Below are 23,772 nucleotides of genomic sequence, written 5' to 3' on the forward strand. Positions count from 1 at the left end.
AAGCTCTAAACTTCCCTTCTCTTCATTCTTATCAGTTTAGAAGAAAAGTACCAGTTTTGTAATTTCAAAATAGTTTTCTGTAGCTTTTTACTAACTAATCCTGGTTAAAATACTGAAGTGCCACGAGAAAAAGAAGAGAACAAATAAAAGAAGAAATGCAAGCTCGAATATTTAAATTTTGAGCTTTGAAATGGTTCACATGTAAGAGAACAGAGAATAATCTTTATTGTACTCTTGATGTAGATGAGATGTGGGCAGCCTTTGGTGACCTGCAGGCCTCATTCACATAGTTTTCTTAAGCTCTCTGGCCACTTTGTCACATGACATGACATCAGTGCTCCTAGCACATAAAGTCAAAACTGTAGCATTCCAGATGATAATGTTGATAGGGAAAACACACCAATATGAATGGCACCTCTTTCCCAAGAAGCCATGCTGGCAAATTATGCTGCAAAAATGTTTTTTGGGGAGTATCTACATTCATTTTATGTTCATCACATCTTCAGATGTTTACATTTATTTGCGAATCATGAACGTTGTTTCTTTACTTACAATGCTTGACAATATCTCTCTTCAAAACTTCCATTGCAAAATTCTGTGGTGCCTTACTGTCTCTTCCTTGAATTTTGTCCATAGGACACATTGCAACCAATTGTGGATCAGATCCAGCCCGCAGACCACCAGCTGCTCACCAGTGATGTAGACAATACAAGTCACTCTACATTTATTAAATTTCTCGGTTTTGTTGTTGTTGTGGTCTTCAGTCCTGAGACTGGTTTGATGCAGCTCTCCATGCTACTCTATCCTGTGCAAGCTTCTTCATCTCCCAGTACCTACTGCAACCTACATCCTTCTGAATCTGTTTAGTGTATTCATCTCTTGGTCTCCCTCTATGATTTTTACCCTCCACGCTGCCCACCAATACTAAATTTGTCATCCCTCGATGTCTCAGAACATGTCCTGCCAACCGATCCCTTCTTCTAGTCAAGTTGTGCCACAAACTTCTCTTCTCCCCAATTCTATTCAATACCTCATTAGTTATGTGATCAACCCATCTATCTTCAGCATTCTTCTGTAGCACCACATTTCGAAAGCTTCTATTCTCTTCTTGTCTAAGCTATTTATCGTCCACGTTTCACTTCCATACATGGCTACACTCCATACAAATACTTTGAGAAACGACTTCCTGACACTTAAATCAATACTCGATGTTAACAAATTTCTCTTCTTAAGGAACGCTTTCCTCACCATTGCCAATCTACATTTTATATCCTCTCTACTTCGACCATCATCAGTTATTTTGCTCCCCAAATAGCAAAACTCCTTTACTACTTTAAGTGTCTCATTTCCTAGTCTAATTCCCTCAGCATCACCCGACTTAATTCGACTACATTCCATTATCCTCGTTTTACTTTTGTTGATGTTCATCTTATACCCTCCTTTCAAGACACTGTCCATCCCGTTCAACTGCTCTTCCAAGTCCTTTGCTGTCTCTGACAGAATTACAATGTCATCGGCGAACTTCAAAGTTTTTATTTCTTCTCCATGGATTTTAATACCTACACCGAGCTTTTCTTTTGTTTCCTTTATTGCTTGCTCAATATACAGATTGAATAACATTGGGGATAGGCTACAACCCTGTCTCACTCCCTTCCCAACCACTGCTTCCCTTTCATACCCCTCGACTCTTATAACTGCCATCTGGTTTCTGTACAAATTGTAAATAGCCTTTCGCTCCCTGTATTTTACCCCTGCCACCTTCAGAATTTGAAAGAGAGTATTCCAGTTAACATTGTCAAAAGCTTTCTCTAAGTCTACAAATGCTAGAAATGTAGGTTTGCCTTTCCTTAATCTTTCTTCTAAGATAAGTCGTAGGGTCATCGCCTCACGTGTTCCAACATTTCTACGGAATCCAAACTGAGCTTCCCTGAGGTCAGCTTCTATCAGTTTTTCCATTTGTCTGTAAAGAATTCTCGTTAGTATTTTGCAGCAGTGACTTATTAAACTGATAGTTCGGTAATTTTCACATCTGTCAACACCTGCTTTCTTTGGGATTGGGATTATTATATTCTTCTTGAAGTCTGAGGGTATTTTGCCTGTCTCATACATCTTGCTCACCAGATGGTAGAGTTTTGTGAGGACTGGCTCTCCCAAGGTTGTCAGTAGTTCTAATGGAATGTTGTCTACTCCAGGGGCCTCGTTTCGACTCAGGTCGTTCAGTGCTCTGTCAAACTCTTCACGCAATATCATATCTCCCATTTCATCTTCATCTACATCCTCTTCCATTTCCATAATATTGTCCTCAAGTACATCGCTCTTGTATAGGCCCTCTGTATACTCCTTCCACCTTTCTGCTTTCCCTTCTTTGCTTAGAACTGTGTTTCCATCTGAGCTCTTGATATTCATACAAGTGGCTCTCTTTTCTCCAAACGCATCTTTAATTTTCCTGTAGGCTGTATCTATCTTACCCCTAGTGAGATAAGCCTCTAAATCCTTACATTTGTCATCTAGCCATCCCTGCTTAGCCAGTTTGCACTTCCAGTTGATATAATTTTTGGATTCCTTTTTGCCTGCTTCATTTACTGCATTTTTATATTTTCTCCTTTCATCAATTAAATTCAATATTTCTTCTGTTACCCAAGGGTTTCTACTAGCCCTCCCTCGTCTTTTTACCTATTTGATCCTCTGCTGCCTTCACTATTTCATCCCTCAAAGCTACCCATTCTTCTTCTACTGTATTTATTTCCCCCATTCCTGTCAATTGTTCCCTTATGCTCTCCCTGAAACTCTGTACAATCTCTGGATCTTTCAGTTTACCCAGGTCCCATCTCCTTAAATTCCCACCTTTTTGCAGTTTCTTCAGTTTTAATCTACAGTTCATAACCAATAGCTTGTGGTCAGAGTCCACATCTGCCCCTGGAAATGTCTTACAATTTAAAACCTGGTTCCTAAGTCTCTGTCTTACCATTATATAATCTGTCTGATACCTTTTAGTATCTCCAGGGTTCTTCCATGTATACAGTGTTCTTTGATGATTCTTAAGCCAAGTATTAGCTATGATTAAGTTATGCTCTGCGCAAAATTCTACCAGAAGGCTTCCTCTTTCATTTCTTACCCCCAATCCATATTCACCTACTACGTTTCCTTCTCTCCCTTTTCCTAATGACGAATTCCAGTCACCCATGACTATTAAATTTTCATCTCCCTTCACTATCTGAATAATTTCTTTTATCTCATCATACATTACATCAATTTCTTCGTCATCTGCAGAGCTAGTTGCATATAAACTTGTACTACTGTAGTAGGCGTGGGCTTCGTGTCTATCTTGGCCACAATAATGCGTTCACTATGCTGTTTGTAGTAGCTTATCGATACACCTATTTTTTTATTCATTATTAAACCTACTCCTGCATTACCCCTATTTGATTTTGTATTTATAACCCTGTATTCACCTGACCAGAAGTCTTGTTCCTCCGGCCACCGAACTTCACTAATTCCCACTATATCTAACTTTAACCTATCCATTTCCCTTTTTAATTTTCTAACCTACCTGGCCGATTAAGGGATCTGACATTCCATGCTCCGATCTGTAGAATGCCAGTTTTCTTTCTCCTGATAACGACGTCCTCTTGAGTAGTCCCCGCCCGGAGACCCAAATGGGGGACTATTTTACCTCCGGAATATTTTACCAAAGAGGACGCCATTGTCATTTAATCATACAGTAAAGCTGCATGCCCTCGAGAAAAATTACGGCTGTAGTTTCCCCTTGCTTTCAGCCGTTCGCAGTACCAGAACAGCAAGGCCATTTTGGTTAGTGTTACAAGGCCAGATCAGTCAATCATCCAGACTGTTGCCCCTGCAACTACTGAAAAGGCTGCTGCCCCTCTTCAGGAACCACACATTTGTCTGACCTCTCAACAGATACCCCTTCGTTGTGGTTGCACCTATGGTACGGCTATCTGTATCATTGAGGCACGCAAGTCTCCCCACCAACGGCAAGGTCCATGGTTCAAGGGGGTGGATTTCTCGGTAGAATTGCTTAATGAAACTAGTGGCTTGGATAGTAATCAGAGTAGAATACAAATGTTGATGTGATGCCAGACTGTATCTGTCCATTTATCAGTGGAATAGAAGTTGTAGTTGTGATTGTAATTGTGGTGGTGGTGGAGGTGGAGATGGTAGTAGCAATTGTATTATTATTATTATTATTATTATTATTATTATTAGTAGTAGTAGTAGTAGTAGTAGTAGTAGTAGTATCCTTTGTATCCACTTCTAGTAGTAGTAGTAGTAGTAGTTGTTGTTGTTGTTGTTGTCATTTTGGTGGTACTAACATTAGTGCCAAGTGAAATATGTAGCAGTCAGATTGTTGCAGAAAAAAAGAGATACACAGAGATGAGAAGCAGGTCAGTAGATATTTTTCTGATCCGGCTTGGCAATGAGTGTGCTACAGTGCAGAGTTTTAATTGAAATCTATTACTTTCATATAGACCTGATGGCTGAAGAATGTGTTTGTGCACACTGCTACATGGTCTACTGAAAAGCAGGCATTTTCAGAGGATGAAGAGACAATTCTGTTGGACAAAGGTTGCTCAGAAACCAATATTGGAGATCTGAGTTTGATAAAGTTTCTGTCATTTGTAACGTTTGTCAAGGGGAACAGAAGGAACTGTAGTAGTTTAAAAAGAGAAGGGATTAAGATGAAGCCAAAAGTAGGAGGGTTTTCAGACTAGAAATAAATGGGAGGCATGTGTCTTAATCAGCAGTGTTTTGAGGCAGTTTTTCATACACAAGCAACAGAAGAGTTGAAATGGAAGAATTATGGGTAAGTTAAAATAAGAACTTGCTGAGAAACTTGAAAGAACAGGCAACAGATAATTTTAGTAATAAGATATATAAAACATTCGTGCCACTAAAAGAAAAAAAAAAGAAGATGAGTTGCAATCTCTGTAAAATCCATATCAGTGAGTGCTTTCAGTGTATGAAATATTACTGTTATTATTTTTTTTCTCCCCGTAGTTCAACCAGCAGAAGGACCAGGCAAAGAACGACGGCTTACATAGCTCTTTAGGATCAGCATGTAAGCATCCACTGGATTCTTCCTAGATTCCTGAAAGAAGACTGGAGCTTGAAATTTTGTGAGTTGAGTTTTTATTAATCGGTTTACACTGAGGTGACAGAAGTCATGGGATACCTTATAATATTGTGTTGGACCTCTTTGGCCCAGCATAGTGCAGCAACTATACGCAGCATGAACTCAACAAGTCGTTAGAAGTCCCACTGCAGAATACTGAGCCATGTGGCCTCTATAGCTGTCCATAATTGCGAGAGTGTTGTCGGTGTAGGATTTTGTGCACCAACTGATTTCTTAGTTTTGTCCTGTAAATGTTCGATGGGATTCTTGTTGAGCAAATTGTCCATAATGTTCTTCAAACTAGTCACGAATAATTGTGGTCCTGTGGCATGGCACTTTGTCACCCATAAAAATTCCATCATTGAGTGGCTGCAAAAAGTCTCCAAGTTGCCAAACACAACCATTTCCAGTCAATAATTGGTTCAGTTGGATCACTAGATCCAGTCCGTTCCGTGTAAACACAGCCCACACCATCAGGGAGGCACCACCAGCTGTCACGGTGCCTTGTTGACAACCTGGGCCCGTGGTGTCGTGGGCTCTGTGCCACGCTGGAACCCTACCATCAGCTCGTGCCAACTGAAGCTGGTCTTCATCTGGCCAGTTCACAGTTTTCCAGTCATATAGGGTCACGGGCCCAGGAGATGTGCTGCAGGCGATGTCGTGCTGTTAGTAAAGGCACTCGCGTCATTCGTCTGCTGTCGTAGCCCATTAACACTGTATTTCACCACAGTACCAGAACAGATGTGTTTTTTGTACATCCCACATTGATTTCTGTGGTTATTTCACACGTGTTGCTTGTCTATTAACACCGACAACTCTACAAAAATGCCACTGCTCTCGGTCGTTAAGTTGAGGCTGTCAGCCACTACATTGTCCGTGGTGAGAGGTAATGCCTGAATTTTGACGTTCTAGCATTCTTGATGCTGTGGATCTTGGAATATTGAATTCACTAACAATTTCCAAAATGGAATGTCTCATGCATCTGGCTCCAACTACCATTCTGCATTCAGAGTTTGTTGATTCCTGTCGTGCAGCCATAATTATGCCAGAAACCATTTCACATGAATCACTTGAATACAAATGACAGCTCTACCAATGCACTGTCCCTTTATATCTTGTGTACGTGATACTGCTGCCATCTATATATGTGCTTATCACTGTCCCATGACTTTTATCATATCAGTATATATTTTCTATCATATATCTGTCAACATTTTTCAACAAACCTGTGTCTGTGTCACTTTTGCAATTCATAGTATGTTATAATTACAACCAGATACAAATCTCACCTATTTCGAGAGTATTTCAGTATGTATCATACATGTGTTTTTCAAACAGGTTCTGATGCAGCCATGAAATCCGAACTCTTCACTGTTTTTATGGATGAAGATGATATCTCTATAAGGTGTCTGTGGTGCTCCCAGCCAAATGACACACCATCTTGTGACATAGTCTGAGAGCATGCTACAGCAAATGGAGTATCGTCATCAAGGCAAACCTGATTGCTGTCCACTAGTTGCATGTTAAGTTGAGACTGTGAATTATGCTCTGTATCAATCTTGTATATATTATTTCTCTACACACTTTTTTGTTTGTTTTCTTACTCTTGTTGTATGATAAATAAAGTGCATTTCATAATCAATTATTGCAGTAAAGTAAATGCAGTTTGCATACAATGAACTTAATTGTGTGACTCATAAGAAAACACCAAGTTGACCACAAGCCTGGCTCTGCAACAGAGCAGCCGTGGAGAACCAAGTAACATTCAATCCCTCCCAGTACTCCATTTTTCCCACCAGATGTCAGCTGCACAGAGTTAAATTTTGGACCCCACAAATGCAAGACTACATTGTTATTGTAGTTGTGATTGTGATCTTCAGGCGAAAGACTGGTTTGATGCCAATTTTCATACTTTTGTATCCTTTGCAAGCCTCTTCATCTCTGCATAACTGCCTCAACCCACATTCATTTGATCTTGCTCACTGTATTCAATCCTTGTGTCCCTCTACAAGTTTTGCCCCACACAGTTCCCTCAATTACCAGATGAACAAGACAAGGGTTTTGGGTTTTGCCTCTGAATGTATCACATATACCATCCTTTTTTTGTCAAATTGTGCCATGCAGCTAGCTACTTACTTCTCAATTTAATCCAGTAATTTCTTCGTAAGTTACTTGATTCAACCAACTAATTTTCAGCATAACACTTACATTTATTGAATGGAGGTGACAGTTCTGCACTTAGGCTATATCTTTTAGATGTTAACATATTTCTCTTTTTCAGAAAATACAGTAAGGAAAGCTCTGGCAGAATACAAATAATTTAGGAGAAAAGAAGACCACTCATTGAATGCAGAACTGTTGAGTCATTGATAGGCACACACTTAAGAGAATGTAAACTTGCTAGCTTTCAGAAGAAATTCTTTGACAAGCTAGAGTATAAACACACACACACACACACACACACACACACACACACACACACACACACACCTGTACCGCCCACATTGTGCCAGCGAGACTTACAATGTCAGTTTGGCTTGTTCACTAAGGTAGAGTGGGGGTTATGAGTTATTTTGGGTGGAGTGAATACAGGGAGAAAGAGGCAAGATAACAGGAAGAGGGGTTGGGGATAGATAGCTGGCAGCTTGGAGGAAGGTAGTGGGTGAGGTGGCTAGGAATGCTGGAGGGAGAGGTGGCAGGTGCATTGGCTTGGCATGTGACACACTAGTACCACAGCTGGTGAGGTGGAGCCCACGATGAAGATGACATGGAGGCATGGATTGGGAGGTGGTGACAGGACAGAGAAAGGTGAAACTGTTGGGTGGAGAGTGTGGGAAATGGGTTAGCAGAGACTGAGGCCAGGAGGTTTATGGGAATGAAGTAAACATTGCAAGGATAATTGCTATCTACTTAATTCAGAAAAGCTGGTGCTGGAGTTTAGAATCCAGATGACATGAGTTATGGAGCAGCCATTGAACTTGAGCATGTTGTGCTGAGCAACATGTTGTGCCACAGGTTGGTCAACTTAATACTCGGCCACAGTTTGGTGATGGCCATTCCTTCTGGTGGATAGCTTTTTGGTTGTTATGCCAACATAAAAAAACTGTGCAGTGATTGCAGCAGAGTTGGTATATAACATGCCTGCTTTCACAGGTGACCCTGCGTCTGATGGGATATGATAAGCCTGTAACAGGACTGCATTCCAAGTATATACACAGATCTCTAAACTCAAAACCCTTGCCCTCCAACACCTACAAGAGCATTCCAGATATCACTTCCATAAATCATCCAACCTTTTGACACTCTACATACACAGTGGAGCACCTTTACCAATCAACACCACCAATACCACCCACAGTGAATCTCCTTGTCACTCCCTCAAAGCACCCAGACCCTGCCTGCCTGACCTTTTCAGTTTGTCACATCCTTCAAAAATCTCTCTCAGCAGACAAACCCAAAACACTGTTGTTAACCTTTCCACTTAAAATATCAATCCTAAAGAAGTTTCAGTCTTATCCAAAGGCCTCACCTTCACCCACACACCAAAGTTTAGCAATGCTGGACTCGTCAAAGAGGTCTCTCCTTCAGGCGATCCGATAGTGGCAACACTTCTTTGTTACCATTACCTCTAACCAAAGGTAACCTAATCCCAACATTGAACCTTGCCTCTCCCAGTTCATACTATCATCCAACCATGACCCTCCCACCTAATCACCCCTGGTCACCTTCTAGGAATTCCCTGCCTCCATCTTGGCTTCACCATTCTTCCCTAGATCCCTTCCCAGCCACACAAACCCTTGCCCATTATGCTGAAGATCTCATGAGGGGCTTCACAGGCAGGCACTACCCCCAAACCTAGCCCACAAACAGATTACCTGTGCCACATACTCATACACCCTAATCCTCTCACCATCCCCAAGAATTAGCCACAAGGGAGTGCCCTCCTCATCAACCAGTATCACCGTGGACTGCAGCAAGTGAACGACATTCTTTGTCACAGCTTTTATTATCTAACATCATGCTTGGAAATGAGGGACAACCAACCGAAGAACCTTTCCACCTTTCTTAAAGTGGTATTCCATTGCCCAGCCTGCCTACACAATGCACTGGTCCATCCTTATGCCACTTCTACTCCCAAACCCTTGCCACAGGGGTCATACTCCTGTGGAAGACCCAGGTGTCAGGCTTGTCTGATTCACCCACCCAGCACTTTGTACTCCAGTCCTTCTGCAGACTTATGCTATCCCATTAGAGGAAGGGCCACCTGTGATAGCAGCCTTGTCATATGCTAGTTCTGCTGCTGTCATGTCATATACCAACTCTGCTGCGATCACTGCACAGCTTTTTATGTCAGCATGACAACCAACCAGCTGTCCACCAGAAGGAATGGACACTGCCACAATGTGGCTAAGAACAAAGTTGACCACCCTATGGCACAACAAGCTCGACTCCAGTGGCCATGTGGATCCTTTCCTCCAGAACCAGCCTTTCTGAACAAAGTCGATAGTAATTATCATTGCAACACATCTTTCACTCCCACAATCCTCCTGGTTTTAATCTACACTTATCATCCGCATACCCTCAAGTCAATAGTTTCCCCCTCCTCTGTCCTGTCGCCCCTCCCAATATAGGACTCAATGTTATCACCATCATGCACAGCCCTTCATAGGCTTTGGTCCTTTCATTCTTCTTGTCCTAACTATTGTTTCCCCTACTATTTGATCATTCTGACCATATTTATCCTGATAATGTGTTATAAATCTTTGCCCTTTCAACCTGATCTCTTGTGGCATTGTGCTCAACCTTCTGTACAATTAGGCTTTCACATCCATTCTCAGCAGCTGTGATCTTCATCTTATAAACTGTTTTTAGTAGATTATCCAATCTGTCCAGCTGAGTTTCAAAGTCTTTTAAGTCTCCTTCCACATGTTCACCTGAATTTTTGCTTCCTTTTATGCACAATATTTTGGCAGCTGACCCCACTGTATTTCACAGATACCACCAATTGTATTATCTGTACCCTCTGCCTGGTCTCCAACCTGACTGTGATCTATTGTTGGTTTTGCACTGCTATTTACACCCAAGTTTTATTTCTGGCATTGAAAATGCGCTTTGATGCTCTTTTGCTTTTCTGGGCCTGTACTAATATTCCCTGAAATGTATGTTCTATCAGCGTTTCCCAGTTCTGGTGGATGTGATGGCTGATAAGATCTCAACAGACTGAATACACTATCCTGAGCCTTGTTTAAACTGAAACTTCCATGTCAGATCAGATTTCATTTCATGATTATATTTGAGGCACTGGTCAGTGATAACTTATTTGCGTGGTTGTTTTAGTTGAGTTTATTGCTGATGTTTTTTTCGTCCTTCCGTGACTATTCCAATAGTCTGCACCACGTTCAATGTGCCACATTCTCGTAAATGCAGTAAAAACCCAGATTTTGAAGATCTAAATCATCTTTAACATTACAAAGAAGACATTGTATCTTTGTTGAAGGGAGCAAAATACTCTAGATGACATGTCTCCCTAGGAGTCTACTGATCCATCTGGATACTGGGCCAGCATAAGGAAGATACAAGACTATGTGCCTCTCTTTCTCTGTCTCAATCTCAACCTTTTTCTCAGGAGTTCTTGATTTTGACTGCAACAGCCTCTCATTTTGATGAGGAGAGGGGGGGGGGGGGAGACCAGCGGAATAACCATTTCTTCGGAAAAAAATTCATAGGGGTAGTAATTCTTGAGTGAGGCTCTCCTTGCCTGAGAGGGTTTGAGCTATATAGACCAGAGATGTTGGCACAGAATTTCTTTGTGGTGAATGGTGATGGCTGTAGTCGTGATGGTAATTGTGTATGGATTTACTAAATACTCTATGACCCAGGAATTCGTCTTCTTTTAACTGCTATATTGAGGAAAGGTAGTTGGTCCTATTTCTCAAGTATCATGAATTTTGTAGTAGGATGAATAGAGTTCCAGGAAATCATGAAGTTTTATGGTTCCACATTGCCACACCACAAACGTGCCATCCACGTATCGAAAGAAAGCTGTTGGTTTGAACATGGCAGATTCTAGTGCCTTGTCTTCAGATTGTTTATGACAGATGAGATCGGACTACCCATTGCCACGCGACTGCTTTGCTCATAATATTTTACATCAGACAGGAAATGAGTTTCCATGAAAACATGCACAAGTAATAAAGTGAAACAAAAGTCGAACGTTTTCACAGTTAGTTCTAAGGAGTCAGAAAATGAATTCTCATAAAGATGGAGACTACATGGCGTCCATAATTAAAGTCCCAGTTTCAAAATGCTGTAGAAAGAGAACCAAATTCTCAGAATGACATTAAATTGGACATTGTGGCTGAGCGATTCTAGGCGTTTCAGTCTGGAACCGCGTGATCGATACGGTCTCAGGTTCAAATCCTGCCTCGGGCATGGATGTGTGTGATGTCCTTAGGTTAGTTAGGTTTAAGTAGTTCTAAGTTCTACGGGACTGATGACCTCAAATGTTAAGTCCCATAGTGCTCAGAGCCATTACTGACACAGGGGGAAACGCAATGGAACAAAAAAGAAAACTGGTCAGTAGATGGTGCTATAAGCATCAGAATATGCACAATGACAAATGTGCAGCACACGGCTGTTCCTCAGTTATTGTCTGAGATGCCCAACATGACAGTCTCCATGAAGGATCGCATACTAGCGGTAAAGCTCTTCTACAAGGATGCTGACTTGTGTGCCAGTAACTATGCAGAAGTTCTGTACACCCAAGGGTATGAAAAAAGTCGTTGGCTAGATGTCTGCTAGGGGTCGGGAGAAAATGATTACAAAATTTGAAAAGACAGGTTCTTTTGAAGTGCAATGTAGCAGAGGGAGGAAAGCAGTTGATTTGATGTCTGTCGAAGATGTGGCTACAACACTGCAGGATGGGTCAAGTGGTGGTGTGCAAACATGCAGTGCACAAGAAATTGCCCAAACATTGGACATGGATGCAAGTTTGGCATATAAAATCCTATAAAACATTCTACACTGCTGTCCATACAAAATCACCCTCGTTCAGGCGTTGCTTCCTGCTGACAAGCAGCAAGACAAATGTTCGCTCTGGAATTTCTTGGTCCCATGGAAGTGGACAGTGAATGGGCATGGAACATTCTATGGACATACAAAGACAATTTTCACCTCCAAGGACATGCCAATACACAGGATTGCAGAATATGGGCAATGGAAAATCCTCATGCACATCAACCAGTACCATTTCATTCCACAAAGGTGACTGTGTGGTGCAGGTTGGCATCATTTACCATAGGGCTGTAATTTTTTGAGGAAATGAATTCTGTGGGTCCTGTTACATACTGTCAATGGTAAACATTAGAGTGTCTTTTCCACACCAACACCATTCCAGCCCTTCAACTTCTTCAACAGCGTGGATGCTTGTTTAGTGTAATTTTCGTGGATGATAGCATTCCTCTGCACATCGCACGGCAGTGAAGTGGCTGCTGCAGAGAAATTTTGGAAATGATAGAGTTATCAGCTGTCATTTCTGTACAGCCTGGTTGCCAAAATCACCTGATTGTAATCCGTACAACTTCTGATTGTGAGGTAATCTGAAAGATGTGTTCAGTGCTGTAGCTATTAGTGCAACTGAATTGATGGCACACATGACACAACACATTCTGAATGTGACCCCTGAGACACTTTGATCTCTTGTGGAACGTGCTGTTTCTCTATTTCAACTTGTGGCAGAAAACAGTGACAGCATATTGAACATGTCTTATGCCAGTCCCACAACAATTAGAAACCAATGTCATTTTGAATTTTATGCAGTTTTTGGCCTCAGAACAATTAAAAACTAATATGATTTTGCTTTTTATGTGGCTTTTGGCACCAGGACAATTAAAAACTGATGTGATTTTGCTTTTTGTGTGGCTTTTGGCGCCAGCACAATTAAAAACTGATGTGATTTTGCTTCTTATGCAGTTTTTGGCCACAGGACAATTAAAAACCACTATCATTTTGCTTTCTATGCAGTTTTTGGCCTCATGATGATTAAACACTGAGTTCTTCCATCCAATGTGGTATGACCTTGCAGTGGTAGATTGGGGTTACTTAAGTAACAGTGTCACAACTGTTGACTGGCAAACTCGTGCAGTCATGGACATTGAACATTACACATTGTGTAATGTGCGTCTCAAACCATAGCTGTTGTATTGCAATTCATCTGTCATTTGTAGACAATCACATTTACATTAAGACATTTGCAGTGCCATCTGTTGGTAAAATTTTCATATATTTTTTTAAATTTTTATGATGCATCATAATATGCATTGACATCATTCTGAGCAGTAGTTGTGTTTCTACAGCATTTTGAAACTGGAGCTTTAGTTATGGACACCCTGTACATACAAACTGACCATAATATAAGCAGCTGACCAAGGCCATGTAAAAAGTGAGCAGAGTTGTGAATGTGTTGAAAAAGTCTGCATGACAGAAATCAAAAATTAGGATGCAGACTGACAATAGCAAGAAGAGCGTAATTCTGAAAATAAGAAATTTGTTAGCATGAAGTATAAATTTACTGAAATAAATTTACTGAATATTTTTGTCTGGGTTATGGCCTTGTACAAAAGTGGAACATTGATGATAAACAGTCTAGACAATTTGAAGCTTTGAAATGTGCTGTTACAGAAGAATGCTGAAGATTAGGTAGTTAGATTAGATAACTAATGAAGAAGCACTTAATCGAATAAAGAAATTTATAGCACAACTAGACTTAAAGAAGGTACTGTTACATAGTATACATCATGGGAACGTCCAATTTGCCAAAAAAGAAAAGTTTTTGTAGGGGGGGGGGATGATAGAGGGAGGCCAAAGCTTGACCATAATAAGCAGTTTTAAATGGATGTAGATATCAGTAGTTACACACAGAGATGAAGAGGCTTAAGTAGGGTATACTAGTGTGAAGAGCTAACCTTAAGCCAGTCTTTGGACTGAAGACCACAACAATAAGTGCGAAGGGCAAAATAGAAGCATCAGTATGATAATACTATGCTTTAAAAGTGTCGTAGTCGTCCCCAGCTCACCAAGAACCTTTTGCTAGTCTGGCCTTGTTTCTGGGAATATTTGAAATGTCACAAAAGAGAAAGAAAACCAGCAATCACTCCATAACAGCACAAGGGTTGGAACTTTAATAGTAGTTACTATTTACGAGGGCTATTCAGAAAGTAGGGAATGTTTCTGTCTGATGCTGCTAGGCGCATGACGATCGCATGTATTTTGCTATGTGCGTGCTTGGCAGCTCAGTCGGCATCCATCCATGACAGCGGAAACGTCTCTGCGTGTGTGTTTTTTTTTTAATATTCGAATTTGAAATGTGTGCTGCAATCGAAAACCCCACCAGTTGTGAGGTGCGATCTGTGATACAGTTTTTGTTGGCAAAAAACTTAAAACCTATAGAAATTTATCATGAAGTGTGCAACCGAAACAACGTAATGACTGAATGTTCCTTCCGGAAATGGCGCATTCAGTTTAAAAATGGCCGAACCAACGTTCATGATGAAGAGAAGAGTGGACGCCCGAGCATTGTGACTGACGATCTTGTCGCTAAAGTTGATGAAACGATTTGTGAAAACTGTCGCTTCACAAAAACGGAGCTTTCACTTTCTTTTCCACAAGTTTCATGGACTTTGTTGTTTGTTATTGTCACTCAAAAGCTAGACTACCACAAATTTTGTGCACAGTGGGTGCCCAAAATGCTTACAGAGCACCATAATGAACAGCGAATGGGGGCAATGTTGACATTTCTGGAGGCCTACCACAAACATGGTGATTCATTACTTGATCGAATCATAACTGTTGATGAGACTTGGGTGAAACACATCAATTGCGAGACAAAATTGACAGTCCATGGAGTGGGGCACATGTGGTCCCCCCAAAAACTGAGAAAATGTTTGGAAATCTTGTCAGCAAGGAAGTTGATGGTGACAGTGTTTTGTGATAGGCAAGGTGTGCTTCTTATTGATTTTCTGGAATGTGGAGCTACCATAAATTCTGCCCGGTACTGTCAAACTTTGCACAGCCTTAGAAGAGCAGTTCAAAACAAATTCTGAGGAAAGCTGACATCCAAAATTTTGTTTTTGCATGACAGTGCCTGACCTCACATGGGAAACTGCACTAAAGAACTTCTTAATTCATTCAAACAGGAAATTTTCCCTTATCCATCCTACAGCCCCGATCTTGCACCAACCAACTTCCACTTGTTTTCGAAGATGAAGAACCGGCTTACAACACAGCGCTTTGGTGACGATGCGGAACTCCAGACGGTTGTGACTCACTGGCTGAAGTCTCGGGCGGCAGAAATTAACGACGGAGGTCTTTCAGAGCATGTCTACTGCTATGATAAGTGCCTCAGTGTGTTAGGTGACTATATGGAAAAGTAGTATATCAGTCGCTCTTTCAGATATATATAACAAAATGTATTTCTTGTACTTAGTTTTTTTGAATGCCAAAATGCTCCCTACTTTCTGAATAGTCTTTGTATTTACAACTTATACATAATAGATACATGTTTCAAAGTTTTTCCATTGATAAAGGTAATCACCAGTATTGTGTAACACACATTGCCAGTGATATGGAAGTCACAGAAAACCCTTAATGGGACCAGTTGTGTTGATAGTTCAAGTGGAGTGGTCAGTTGCTTGATGAGTCTCTGTAACAGTTCTGAAGGAAATAACATGAAGTGCTTCCTTCAATTCAGGAATGTAGCTGAAGCCACAAAAGCCCAGGGAGTGTGGTAGGTGATGCAGCATTCCCAGCTTCATTAGACAAACAAATCAATCACACCTTGCACCATATGCACCTGAGTATTATCCTGTAAAGTGATGGGCAGGTTGTGCAGAAAAGGTCACCTCTTTCTTAAATATGGTCAAAGCCTATGTTCCAAAAATTAACAGTTTAGAGAGAGAAGCAGCGACACTTCGTGCAGGACCTGGCCATCATTTTGCAGGACAATGCTTGGGTGTATGTGAGGTGAGCTGCAAGTAATTTGTTCAGTCGAAGGGGCTGGGAATGCTGTATCACCCACCACACTCCCCAGATTTCAACTAGTCGTAAATTGAAGGAAGCAATTGATGGCATTCGCTTCAGAACTATTATAGAGGTTTGTCAGGCAATCAACCACTCGATTCGAACTATCAACACAATTGGTGCTGCTATGGGTATCTTATGACATCCGCACCACTGACAACAGGTTATATGCAGTGCTGGTGACTTAAGTTGAAAGACAGGAAAACTTTAAAATGTGTATCTGTTTTGCATAAGTTGTAGATAAGTAGATGCTACTAATAATAAAGTTCCAACAGCCCTTACATAGAAAGGTTAACAAACTTGGGACAGTACATGAATGTAAAAAGGATTTTACTGTTTACGACTGGAAAACTCATACTAAGCACCTAGAACCTGCAGGACAGTGGCACTACAAACTGAATGAAGCAAAACGAATGATTTTGCTTTGTTCAAGAGAAACTGTGAAGGTAAGAGGTGCAATTTTTACAAAATTGATTTGCTTTTGACCAGCTGATACTTAGTAAAGAAAAGGTTCTGTTGTCTTATCAATCTTCATGTTCTGCAGATGGGTATACTGATGAAGAATTTGAAGGTTTCTGACCTTGATAACTGCATAAAAAGTATTACAATGTTGCTGTTTGACAACTGATAATTGCAGGAACAATACTCGTTCGTCACTTACTTTCACTTTCCACATATGTTCAAAAATTGTCAGAAATCCTATTTTAGTAATTTAATAGACGCTATGCAAGCCATAGAACATTCTTTACCTTTTTTTTAAACAAATGTCTGTCAAGCATATATTTCAAATTAAATACAAAATAATTAAATGTAAGTGCTTTTATTATGGTTCTATGCTTCAATCAGTAAAAATGGAACCCTTATGGGATCATTTTGCTGTCTCTCTTTCTGTCTGCTAAAGACTGCCTTTTTCTCAGGTACTGTTAGAAGTATTAAACTGAAATTTCTGTCAAGTTCTAAGGTCTACCCTTGGTGCTGTAAAAAAATTTAAACTTTTAAGTCAATGCAATCAAAAGATATGGGCATTCATGTCATATTTTAATACTTACTAACTTACATATCAAAACATATAGACATAGAATCATGAAACTTGGCAAGAAGCAAGATTTCATAGCACAGATAAAAGAAAAACATCTGGAAATTGCTAATTTGTAATTATATCACATGAAAAAACACTTTTTTGCCATTTGTTGTCCCTCCATCTGCCTGTCTGTCTGACTGATGTAAAGTTTACGTGTAACACATTTTTCATGCTTTGTGGGAAAAAAGAAAGAAATAGCACAATGAGAATGTTGGGATGAATTTGAACCTGTGCTTTCATTGAATCATGATCATTCTGAAAGTACTTGAAAAGCAGTACCAATTCGTGTATAATAAGTACCTTACCTTTGTATCTTCTCAAATTTGTACATCCCACATCATCGGTTCACATCTCTTTGCTAAGTCTTCATAGAATTCTTCAAAAATGCTGTCTGACAGAGACCACTTCTGGTGACACAATTTTGCACATAGTTGGCTCTTTTGCTTTTAGGAAAAGAACTGTGCCAGGTACAATGGTTGTGAAGTGGACATTGAAATGTTTGCATTGTGTGTTGTTTCAGAAATGCTTGTACTTTGACTGCTATTTGAACAGACATGTTGTCATGCTGAGTACTGACTTGTACTAATTTTTCTTGGAGTATTTATGACAAACTACGCACACTGCTATGTTAGATGGCGTAATATCTAACAACAGCAGATCTTTGTGTTATGGTGAAACATGAAATTTCTTGCTCTCTAATGGAATACACATAGATATGAATGGGAAACTCAACTTCTCTTAAAACTGTGTATCAAACCTGGAAACTTATCTTTTTGTGGGAATTGTCATTGAGATATCTGGACACCACCCGTAGACCAACACAGAGCTTGAATGATTTTATTTCTCACTGAAGATTTTCTTTATGGGAGTTAACCATAATTGGCTACATTTTGTGACTATATATTCAAACAATACAGTGTGAAACCCTTAAAATGCCCTTCTGTGGATTTTGATTAGATGACTGCTACGATAAACTGATGTTAGATGCTCCCATCTTGCCCAGTCTGTTTCTAAATTAGTTGTGAAGGGGAACCTCTGTGGGCTTAAAGTGACAAAGTTAACCATTCACTTTTACCTGCCAGGTAGCCATCAGCATAATCTTTATCACTATTACCAGTTTATTATTTCAGTATAAGGAGTGTAGTTGTGTATAGAGTACTACTTTCATTGGTGTTATGATGTAGTAAATTGTACTCCTTGCATGTTGCTGCTTTCTGAAGCTTTCAAATCAGAGCACACCTTTTTCCGGTGGGATCATTGTCTCGGTTTTAATGTCAACAAGGCCAAAGTGGTACTGGTCATGTGCATATACAGGGTGTGCCATTTATCTTGACCACCCTAAATAACTGTTTGTCCAGATGAAATTATAAAATGTTTCAAGCAAATGTTCTTTAGCCATTAGGAGGACATCAATCAGCATGATTGCCTTCATTGTAGCTTTGTTTTTTTTACAAAGATGTGAACAGCGGTATGACTTTTTTAAATGGCACCCTGTATTTTTTATTTGGTAATTCATTTCCTCTCCTAAAGACCTATTCAAAAATGTATCACAGTGTACCATTTACTGAAACACAACGATATTAATTAGATAACACAACATTGACTTTGAGCCTGGGAATTGTTAAGAAAACAAATGAAAAAGAAGTAAAAACATAACGCAAAATTGACTTTGACTCTCCTGTACCATTGCCCAGGAGTGCTCAAAGTGATGACCCTGGACACCGATACACTGGTGCTCTCGTTGAATGAAAGAATTATTTCCTGCTTCCAGTGTTGCCTGCTGAAGAGAATTACAAGCAAGCACAATATGTTCCTGCATGTCCTCTGGAGTCTTTGGAATATTGTGATAGACAACGTCTTTAGTGCATGCCCAAAGAAAAAAAAGCCCAGAGGATTTAAACCAGGAGACGTAGCAGGCCAAGTAACTGTTCCTCCTTGATTCCTCCTCGACCAATCGATCTGGGAGGATAACTTTGGTTCAGAACATGACGTGTACACTAGGCATTATGTGCTGGACATCCATCGTGTTGATACCACATAAGCATTCTTGTTCTTAGTGCCACTTCATCCAGAAGAGGAGGAAAAATTCGTCTGACGAAGTTGACGTATGCTGTGCCATTTAGACTACCATTGATGAAATAAGTGCCAATAATTGTAGTACCAAGCATCCCACACCAGACGTTATCTCTCCATTGATGCTGATGTTCCACCTGTCTAAGCCATTGTGGGTTGTCACTGGACCAATAATGCACGTTTCTTGTATTTATCTGTCCTTTGACAAGGAACATTCATCGGTAAATAGAATATGGGCGAAGAAGTTTGTGTGGCGAAGATTTCCTGCTGTGCCCACTGACAGGACTGTACACAATTCTGGAAATCATTCGCATGCAATTCTTGACCTAGGGGCACATGGTAAGGATGGAACCGGTGATGTTAAAAATACGATGTACACTGGTTTTAGGAATGCCAATCTCGTATTCAAGCTGTCGTGTGCTCACATATGGATTCAAAGCAACGGAAGCGAGAACAATAACTTCGGCAGCTTTGTCATGGATTGGAACTTCCTGTTTCCTGAAGAATCACAACAAGACGAAAAAACATCCATCAGGAAGGTGGGTTCTTGTCAGGATATCGCTCTCTGTACTGTTCCGCTGCCTGTGTAGCATTTCGCCTAGCTTCAAAAACAACAATAAAAGAAACGTTATGTCGATACAGTTTGTAGGAAGGACAGCCTTTACTGTGTGCCTACTCTACACAACGGGACTAAACTACTGTACTAAATTTACACGTACATGAGAAGACAGTAATGCAATTACTGTTCTGCTAACTTACATTCCCCACAGATGAGTAGTATTTCTAACTTATCTCTGTTAGTGTACATTCTACTCACACATCTCTTCAACTGACGATGGTTGACGGAATGATGTGCATTCTACTTATGTTAACATCTGTCCTCTGTCAACGTCAGTCCACATACAGAGAGAGTAAAAAACATGTCACTGCAAAAAGGAAACTGAGTGTGATACAAGAACCCACAGCGTCTTGGATTGCAGCCAACTTGATGATGCACAGAGAGTGTGGCACAGTTTCAGCTGCGTACCCTCACACAACAACCAACTGTTGCAGAAATAAACCTGTGTTGCAAGAGTGCCAGGTATACATAGTTTAAATTTGCTGTTGTAGATGAAACTTTCAAACTGTTCTGTGTGGATAAAGTTAGTTATGATTCTGTTTTGTATCTTTGACTCCCAAGTGTAAACATTTCGTCATTAAAAGAGCAAATACCAGTAGATAATGTTGTGGCAGCTTGGTACGGTGAAGAGAGAGAGTATGGTAGTGCAAGATTCAAAGATTCTGGTTTTAAGGACATGACTAAGGAAGAACCCTAGTCAAAAAAATTAACAGCGGACTTAAGCTTGAGGTAAAGCTCAGCACAACAGATACATAAACATGAAGCAGGAGAAAGACCCCTACCTAGTGGTACAAACAGACATCAGTCATACACAGGTATCATTCGGCTGGATATAGCAGCCCTGTTTTATGCAATAAAAGAATTTGTGAAGGAATAAAAGGAAAATCAAGTAATTTGTGAAGGAATTAAAAGAATAATTAAAATAAATATTTAAGGAGGAAATGAAATCAATATTTAAGGAAAGGTGAGAGGAAATCACAAAGGTATTTAAGGAGGTTTGAGAGGAAGTTGGAGAAGATATTCAAGAAGGGTCAAGAAAAGGAACACTCAGATGCGTGTAATGAGATGCAAGAGACACCTATTACTTTTCTGGAATGTCAGCATCTACTGAGTCACAGTTGAAAGCAGTTTTAGACACAGACTTGTTAATTTAGATACCTATTTCAATTCTTGGCATGCCAAGCATATTGCATGCTACTGTGATGTTAGATGATGAAATGAGCAGCACGTGGACAGATGGTGATAGTAGTGAATCAGATGCTAACATTTTTGTTATGCATTCACGTGTCAGTGGAATGGAAGATTCAGACAGAGCATGTGTCTATTATTGTTACCCAGATGTCGAGTGTTGTGAAACAAAAACAATATTTAGAAGAAAACTTATTGTTTGTTAGGTTGTGAGCAAGAAAAAGAAAACTTGTCATATGCAGAGTTTGTGACGATGCTCCTGGCAAAATACTGGTATAAAAAGATGAAACATGAGAGATTAAATTTGATTTGCAACTTTCCATAGAACCACAGGTATGATGAGATGTACTTTAAATTTTTGGAAAAGGAAAAAGAGAGAAATCAGATAAGTTTTTGCTGATTGTTACTGTATTACAGTATAAGTGTTTTGTAGTGCTGTTTAATTTACTGTAATAGTAGGTTGCAAGTGACAAATGTGGATGTTGCCATAGGTTAATTGGCATGGAAAAAATATGTCAGAACTGTAGGTTGGTATTTCACTGCAGAGAATGCAGTGGGAAAGCTAAAAAAGTGTCAGATAAGGCTCTGCTGTGGAGGTGTAGATTATGTAAACAAGACAAGAAAATTGTGGAACAGGGGAGAAAGATTTGTGCTCTCCAGGCAGAATTAGAAATGACATATTTTGAATTAAATACGATGAGGGGGAAAAGAGATAGTGGGAGTTGGGAGAATGTGAGAATTAGTAGGTAAATGGAGAAAACCTCATATCACATTTCAAATTTTTGTTAGCAGTCAGTTTGAATTTTTACCTAAAGTAGGAGAGGAGCCTCAACCAGTTTTTGAGTTCATTAGGATACAGCAGATTCAGGGGCATGACTTTAAGGCTAGGTCTGTAAAAAGTCTCGTACAAAACAAAAGAGTGTAGGGCAGTTGCTACAGGAAAAGGTACATGTCAAATACCAGGTCACAAGCATTGTGGAACATAGTGCAAAGCTTAGGCAGGTGACAAAGAACATATGGGCTTGTGCAGAGATTTTGATGGCTAGCATAAGGTGCTTATAATAGGAGAAGAAGGAAATAGCCTGACTACAACATAGAACAGAGCATTAAAGGTGACCTGGAGGAAATAGGAGCAGCAACAGCACACACTTACATGGAGTTTGTCAAGGTTTTGCAGCCCTGGAGTAACACAGCTGTTAGCTGTGTGAACGAGGAGCTGAGTGAATTGCTTTTGACTGAAACAAAGACTCATGTGCACTGTGCCTGTGGCTGCAATTGGGAGATGGGGACACACTGATCATGGCCTGCACCTGAATAGGAGGACGAAGGAAAGATTAGTTGATCACCTGGCAGAAATTGTAATTTTTTTTTTTTTTTTTTTGGGGAGGGAAGGGACAGGAGCACAAACACACAAGACAAAATCACTGTGGTACAAGCCTATAACACATGTAACAATTTGCAGAAAAATAGAATTAGTTTCATCAGAACATTAGAGGGTTGAAAAACAGGTTAGATGACTTTATTGAACACTTAGAAGATGTAGAAATTCTGAAGTGATAGATGTTCTGTGCCTCTCTGAATACCATATAATCGCAGAGATAGAGAAGTTAAATGTCAGCATTACAGAGTTGCATCATTTTTGTGTAGTATTAACATGGAGAAAGGAGGAGTTGCAGCATGTGTAAAAGTTGGACACACGGTTGGAATTATTGAAACAAATAGTTTGTGTGTTGATCAGAACCTAGAAGTATTTGCTTGTGAGTTGTTACTGCAGAATACTTCTCTGGTAATTCTGACAGTCCATAGATCACCTCTAAGAAACTGTCAGCTATTTGTGAGAAATCTAAATGCAGTATTGAGCCACCTGTCAGACAAGAAGAAACGGTTAGTAGCTTGTGGAGATTTCAATGTGGATTTCATACATGAACTAGGGTTACTGCTTGGGTGTTTCAATCTAATTTCAATAGTCAATTTTCCAACTTGTGCACAGAAAAATAGTAGGACACTGATTGACATCATTTTTGTAGGTAGTACTCAGGCTGAGACAATTAATGTGTACTCAGTTGCTAATGGACTATCTGATAATGATGCACAGTTAATAAAAGTAAACAGTATGGCAACTTACAACCTTGAGGCAGGTGCATACAAAGAGAACATGATACAGTGTTTTAAGAGTAAGCTAAAGGGTGTGGTATGGGATGAAGTATATATAGAAATAGAAAAAAAGCAAGCCATGGATAACTAAGAGAATTAAAATCTCACCTAAGAGGAAGAGGGAAGTGTATGTAAAAGCCAGTGATCTGACGCTACTTGCATACTACAGCAGATACTGTAGTATCTTAAGGAAAGTTTATTTATGTATTTATTTATTTACATTTTCTTTGCATGGAGCCATCATAATGATGGCTTTTGCAAACATCGTACTGAATACTGTGGTTATATTTACGCTTATAAAATGCACTATATTCTGTAGCTGTTACTTCTTATGCCTATTTTTTACATTTATCACATTACAACTGATATGCTAATGCCTCATGCTACAATCACTATCTTAAAATTCGTTGAAAGAATATAAACATTTTTTTATTAGAAAAGATTTTA

General features: G+C 39.9%; 1 protein-coding gene across 1 annotated transcript in view; it reads left to right on the top strand.

Annotated features, from left to right (window-relative positions):
• LOC124789547 (target of rapamycin complex subunit lst8) overlaps nt 1–6,776 on the top strand; it is a 47,379-nt gene extending 40,603 nt beyond the window's left edge. The window contains exons 8-9 of the mRNA XM_047256949.1: nt 5,020–5,138; nt 6,473–6,776. Of these exons, the coding sequence (XP_047112905.1) occupies nt 5,020–5,106 (87 nt within the window). The 3' untranslated portion in view covers nt 5,107–5,138; nt 6,473–6,776. The remainder of the gene's footprint in view (nt 1–5,019; nt 5,139–6,472) is intronic.
• Nucleotides 6,777–23,772: the final 16,996 nt, after the last annotated feature.

Source organism: Schistocerca piceifrons, chromosome 1, assembly GCF_021461385.2.
Source record: "Schistocerca piceifrons isolate TAMUIC-IGC-003096 chromosome 1, iqSchPice1.1, whole genome shotgun sequence".
Lineage (NCBI taxonomy): Eukaryota > Metazoa > Arthropoda > Insecta > Orthoptera > Acrididae > Schistocerca > Schistocerca piceifrons.